The sequence below is a fragment of the Protomyctophum bolini genome (genome assembly GCF_963924005.1).
Source record: "Protomyctophum bolini genome assembly, chromosome: 4".
Lineage (NCBI taxonomy): Eukaryota > Metazoa > Chordata > Actinopteri > Myctophiformes > Myctophidae > Protomyctophum > Protomyctophum bolini.
This window is the reverse complement of record NC_137865.1, coordinates 24,862,596-24,869,049: the sequence shown is the minus strand read 5'-3', so window position 1 is coordinate 24,869,049 and position 6,454 is coordinate 24,862,596. Positions and strand designations below refer to the sequence as shown.

At 40.6% G+C, this 6,454-nt stretch overlaps 1 protein-coding gene across 1 annotated transcript; it reads right to left on the bottom strand.

The window, feature by feature from the left end:
• Positions 1–2,727: 2,727 nt before the first annotated feature.
• Positions 2,728–6,453, bottom strand: LOC308314506 (fatty acyl-CoA hydrolase precursor, medium chain-like). Its single transcript, XM_080762137.1, has 12 exons — positions 6,375–6,453; positions 6,026–6,226; positions 5,811–5,952; positions 5,602–5,735; positions 5,356–5,509; positions 5,117–5,224; positions 4,253–4,351; positions 3,940–4,086; positions 3,497–3,791; positions 3,255–3,404; positions 3,074–3,146; positions 2,728–2,915 (listed from the first exon to the last, which is right to left on the bottom strand). The coding sequence occupies exons 1-12, from the start codon at positions 6,434–6,436 to the stop codon at positions 2,732–2,734; spliced, it is 1,749 nt and encodes a 582-aa protein (XP_080618263.1). The 5' UTR covers positions 6,437–6,453; the 3' UTR covers positions 2,728–2,731.
• Position 6,454: the final 1 nt, after the last annotated feature.

The window sequence follows — 6,454 nt, the reverse complement described above, 5'->3', positions numbered from 1 at the left end:
GAGGAGAGCCACGGAAGACAAGGCAAGAGGGATACGATGGACCCTGCATTCCACCATTGAAGACCTTGACTTTGCGGATGACCTCACCCTTATGTCACATACACACACACATCTTCAGGAAAAAACAGACAGACTCCAACACTATGGCCAACAAGTCGGACTGATCGTTAACATCAATAAAACCAAAATCGTGCCCATTAACACCAGTACACCAACACATATAACAATAGAGGAGCAGGTATTGGAGAATACAAATAACTTCACATACCTTGGAAGCATCATTCACCACGATGGGGGAGCTAGTAAAGACATTCAAAACCGGATAAACAAAGCATACACAACCTTCATAAGACATAAGCAAATCTGGAAATCAAAACAATACAGCACAAAAACAAAACTCCGGATCTACCAAAGCTGCGTACTCTCAACACTACTGTACGGCGCAGAATGCTGGAAAACAACAGAAAATGACATCCAAAAACTATCCACCTTCCACACATCATGCCTGCGAAAGATCCTGCACATATTCTGGCCCAAGACCATCTCAAACAATAACCTCCTCAACATCACCCAACAAGACAACATGCACAGCATAATCAATAAACGCAGGTGGACCTGGATTGGCCATGTACTCAGAATGGACATCAATGCAATCCCAAGAGTTGCTTTACACTGGACCCCAGAGGGAAAGAGAAAGAAAGGCAGGCCCAAAACGACATGGCGTAGGACGATCGAGAAGGAGCTCCAGCTACAACATCAGAGCTGGGGGACCATAGAGAAGATGGCCAAAGACAGATGCAAGTGGAGGAACTTTGTTGCTGCCAGCCGGCATAATGGGGATAAGTAAGTAAAAAACTTACAATTGGAAAAGATTAAGTTTGAATTGAGAGGGAGTGAAGATAGATTCTACCAGACATGGCAACCCTTCATTGAATATTTCAATAGGTGCACGCTAACCTCTCCTACACAATAGATAGCACAATAGAAAATTGGAAAGAAAAGAAGGGGGGGGGGGGGGAAAGGAACTGAGTGTTTTTTCTTTATTAAATTTTATTATCACCGGGCACCCCACCGGGCCCAAGGGATATCACCGGGCACCAAACGAAACCACGTTCAGCCAAAAATCAGCCTTCTGGAATCTGAAGGACAGAGAGCAGTGACATGGAGCGAGCAGAGTGGGACCCAGTGTGACCGGCAACAGTGGTTTTATGGCATGAGGTTTATAAATGTTATGTTCAAAATGTAGATGTTAATGTGAGGCAGCTTTCTGCAATGGAGCTGCATTCTGCTTGCCCATATGGTAAGTGTTTTTATTATGTGCACATAATGTTTGAATTGATCATGTTTATTTATTTTAATCTTGTAACATTCAACCCTATTATCAATTATATGGTTGCCCTCTTAATACCTTTTTAGGATGATTCCAGTCCACTCTCTTTGTTGTGCTATTTTGCTGTGTGTGCTGTGTTATGAATTATTGAGTCAACACTAGAATGGTAATTTGCAGAGGAACTTATAATTGTAATGTAGCCTAACTTGTTACTGCGAATATGTGAATAAATGTCAACTTTTGTAACTTGGTGTCTTTCCTGTTGTGAAGCTGGAAATTACTTGTGGTGTCCCCCAGGGGTCAGTATTGGGACCCAAACTCTTTATTCTTTATATCAATGATATTTGCAGTATCAAAGCTGCTGTCACTAGTACCTTTTGCAGACGACACAAATGTATTTTGCTCTGGTGATAATCTGGATAAACTACAGGTTGACATCAATGAAGAATTAAGTCAATTAAAGTTATGGTTTGATTATAACAAATGATCTTTAAATGTGAGCAAGACGAAGTTTATGCTATTTGGTAATCACAGGACAAACACACAGGTACATATAAATATTGATGGGATTGCTATTGATCGGGTCCATGAAAATACATTTCTGGCTGTGACAATAGATGACAGGCTGAAGCCCATCACACACCGGGTGCGCAGCGACACGGCAACACCTGGAAAATAGAGCAGTGGCGTATCGGAGCATCAGGTGAGGCGTGAACGCACGTCGGACGCCGCCGGTGTGCGATAGGTTCAACGGAGGCGGCTGTTTTGAAATTTTCATTTCAGTCACTAGTGATTCTATACAAAGAGAGCAATAAGAACCAGCTCACTGATGTGCTATGTAAACCAATTGCTTTTAGCTTGTTAACCAGTATAGAGTGGTTCACAGCGTCAAAAGCCTTTTGGAGGACCAGCATGACCATGCCGCAGTATTTGCCAGCATCCACCTCATGTTTGATCTCCCTGGCTTGACATGCCTTATCCCCCGGCCGGACATCCAGGCGCTCATAATTTCAATGGCTATTTCACATGAATGGTATGTTGGTGTAAAACTAATGAGGGGGAATATATATTGCATTGCGTTTTCTTTATAAAACTGTGTGCTACAGGTGAACACACCTTTGCGTTGTTATTGGCTAGAACTCCCCCACACATTACATAACCACTACTATTATATATTACCATATAAGCCCTGTAAACATCAACAATGAAAAAGAAACACGTATTTCAGGGAGAGGAGGGGTCTGTCTTCAGGAAAACACCCCAGCATAATTATACAGTGATAGAGGGGTAAAATACACTGTATGCAAATGTACATTTAGGCTTAAATGTTGCCTATATGTCTTTAAACCTGAGGCTGTGTAAATGTTTCACATACGTCAATTTAAGGGAATGCTGTTGATACTACAGTTCAGTGTGAGCTACATTCTCTTGACTCTGGTGAATGTTCTCAGGAACAGTTTGAGTCAGCAAGGTGTAGCGGTCCTTCTTCAGGTGCTGAGCAGACATCTGTTCCAACCCAATGGACAGGTAGTGTTCATCAGCACCATACTGGTGCCAATGTACCAGGCCGGCTCCATTAGGCGACCTAGTACATACAAAGTTTGTTTTTAAGTACAAATAGTAATGAGAGTATGTTGATAGACTTTGCACTCATCTAAATATAAGATACTGGACTTTGGCTTAAACTCATTCCTGGTCTAAAATTTAAACTGACGGCCACTGTGTATATGAGTGTAATCCTACCCCGTCCGAGCAAAGTTGCCCCAGTAGCTCATCATAGTTTTGCTGAGCTGTTCCTCTTCTTCTGTACATGTTACTGTAGTGATTAAGAAAAATGGTTGAGTGAAGCTCTGATATACAATTTCAAAAAGTATTAATTCTTGGAAAGTCAGAGACAAATTAATGCCTACAATATTGCACTTACTTCCAAATTCGGCATAGGAAGTTATAAAGCAGTATCCCAATACAGTGATGATTTCATCACCATGGTCTGATCCAACAAAGCTTGGCCTTCTCTCCTGCAGGAATTTGGGTGGATGCTGGTACTCATACAGATATACAGGAGCACCTGCATCTGGTTGTAGACAAAATGAGGTGTGTTTGTTTGAGGCAAACCGGGCTAAGAAGAACCATTCTCAAGATTAACATATTTTATTTCACAGTTACCTCTGTGGAAATTTGAAGTCTTAATGGCTGGAATGGTAAAAAGAATGTCCCCAAGCATCTCTGTAAATCCATCTCTAATTTTCAGTCGATCTCCAGAGCTTCCAAGATATTCATTTGCCACAAGCTCTGGCAGCTTGAGGAAGACCAAAAAAACATTTAAGGTTAGACAGAAAACAGAATCAGGCCAGAAATGTATGCGAGGCAGTGTTTCTCTTACATGGGGATAGAACATGGCTAGAACATCCATGACATGTTCCCGGTCCATTCCCTCTGTCCAGTTTGGAGGAGCAAAGAACTACGAGAGCAAGCATGTTTTTATGTTTGTTTCGTAGAATAACAAACAAACATGAGCAATACAATGTTTTATAAAGACATATTAGTAAAGTAATTAAACCCAAAATAAAATGCAACAATATCAAAGATAATGTCACACGTATACTTACCATAGGCAGTAGCCAGCCCCCTTCATGATTATTAACGCCTGTTATAAATGGTATTTTAAGAAGTTCGTGGTTTTGGTACAGTTCATCCACAGGTTTGGTCAGGAAGTGTCCATCAACATTAACAGGGTATTTTAACATCAAGTTGTCCTTGAGGGAAAAGTAATTGAGGGAAAAGCATACCAATGTGTAAGATTTAAGAGTTATTGATATGAGAATCAAACATTGGAGATTAGAAATGAGAAATTATAAACTATTTGATCAGTTTGTTATGTCAGCAGATGATATATAATACATCACATGTGACATGTCTAACCTTTTCAATAGTCAGCATTGCATCAATGTCCATGGATCTCAGGCAGTCAGCAATCATTGTTGTGCTTGTGATGTCACAGCCTGATACATTGGCTAATAGCTGGCAATAAAGATCATAGAAATATATAATTGTAGAAGAAGAAAATATATAAATCTTGTTTGTATAATTTTCTACATATTATGTATTTACTTATTTTATACACTTACCCTACCCCCTTAGATAGCATTTCTGTAGACTTAGATAGCATTTGATACAGACTTATAGCATGTTATGTAGACAGCACTAGAATTGCATTGTATATAGTCATAGCACGCCATAGTACATATGTATAGCATAGTAGTATATATGTATAGTTTATATGTATAGTTTCATTATATAGATATTCCACTGTTACTTTCTTAGCTTACGCATGTTTCATCATAAATGCTTTTATGTGATGCTTTTGTTCTTGCTTAATGTAAGTCGCTCTGGATTAAGAGTGTCTGCTAAATGCCTAAATCGTAAATTGTAAATTGTACACTAAAATGTAAACTCAGGATCGATATGGGATTGACGTGTCTGGGGATCTCGGACTTGGCCAGCCTGTGTCAACAGTCATCTACAGGGTATTATTACATTATCTATGACATATGACAACACATTTGGGTAAAGTTATTGCCCGATCAGGGTAATATTTCAAATACAGAACAATGAGTGGAGGTACTTCTATGGCCTACTGACAGTGTGCACAAGAAATATGTAGCTGATGGCTCCAGCAGTTTACAAGATTATAGCTATGGACAGACAGAGTTATAGTTAAAGAGTTATAGACGGCTAGACTTCTGCAGAGCCATGCTGTGAAAATTAGGTAAACTGCTAAATTACCTGGGCGGTGGGCAAAGGATCTTGTGGAAAGAATAAGAAGTCCAATGCAGCAGTGCCACTCTCCGCGATTCCTCTGTGAAACAGGCCATCAGACAATGGAGACAGAGCCTGATAATTCAAGCAACACAAAACATGGAATAAATGCTAAACTAATTCAAAAATATTCCTGTATTCATTCTTAGACATTTTTCTTCAGTCATTGACTTTCAGAGAACATTTTTGTGTGGACTGTATCGTACCAGGAGGGACACGCTCACTCCACCAGCAGACTCCCCAAATATGGTAACGGAACCTGAATCTCCTCCAAAGTTGTGGATGTGCTCCTGGACCCATCGCAGAGCTGCCACCTGGTCCAGTAAACCAAAGTTTCCTGACATCTGTTCATCTCCGGTACTGGAAAAAGGCCAACAATGAGGAATCGCTAAAACAAATCAAACCGAGGCATAACTTTCCACAGGATCTCATCATATGCACACCGTCCTCACCTGAGAAAACCCAGTGCTCCTAAGCGATATTGGACCAGAACCACAACTACATCCTGGTAAGCAGCCAGGGCAGAACCATCGTACAATGAGGCTGAGCCACCTATTAGCCCTCCACCATGGATCCAGACCATTACCTAGGAAGTGGTTGATTTTATTTTTATTTGACTAATTGCACTCACCAATTCTATGAGGTAAAACAGGAATCTTACTGGGAGTTTGGCATCTTGAGCAGCAGTTGCAGGAGTGAAAATGTTGAGGTAAAGACAGTCTTCTGAGATGTCAGGAATATCTGCTGTCTCCGTGTATAACATATATATCATATCCAGAAGAAACTGTCTATTTTGGACACAGCTGTGAAAAAAATCAAGTTAATATATGGAATCTAATAAACACCTACAGTAGTTGGACTGCATTAACGACTTACATGAATGGTTGCTGGGTGGCATCTCTCACACCTTCCCATCTTTCTGCAGGCTGTGGTGGGGTCAGTCTCAGAGGTCCAACAGGTGGCTTGGCAAAGGGCACTCCCAGGTAGGACTGGACTGCTGTATCTTTCCCCTTAACGCTCACATACTTGCCTTTCACGCTCCCCAGGTTTGTGTGGACTATAGGCCCTGTCTTTGGTCTGTGAGACAAGTACAGTATCATATATTAATGCTATAGTGAGTTTTGTTCCGGACAAAACCTACTTTTTATGGGTTAGTAGGGTTAGGTATATTTATAAATCGCTCTGGATTAAGAGTAAATTGTATACTGTAAGTACAGAATCATACAGTTCACTGTTCTCCATCTTTTCTCTATGTTGTCTGATCTTCTCAGGAAGGGTTTCAGTCATGAAAGTGTAACTGTCCTT

What these genes read in the sequence shown, in the direction of transcription:
- LOC308314506 (XM_080762137.1), bottom strand. Translation starts at nt 6,436, where the DNA reads ATGACTGAAACCCTTCCTGAGAAGATCAGACAACATAGAGAAAAGATG. An exon ending in GCCACCCAGCAACCATTCAT is followed by an intron (nt 5,953 to 6,025) that starts GTAAGTCGTTAA and finishes TTTTTTTCACAG; the next exon opens with CTGTGTCCAAAATAGACAGT. An exon ending in GGGGCTGGCTACTGCCTATG is followed by an intron (nt 3,792 to 3,939) that starts GTAAGTATACGT and finishes TTGCTCTCGTAG; the next exon opens with TTCTTTGCTCCTCCAAACTG.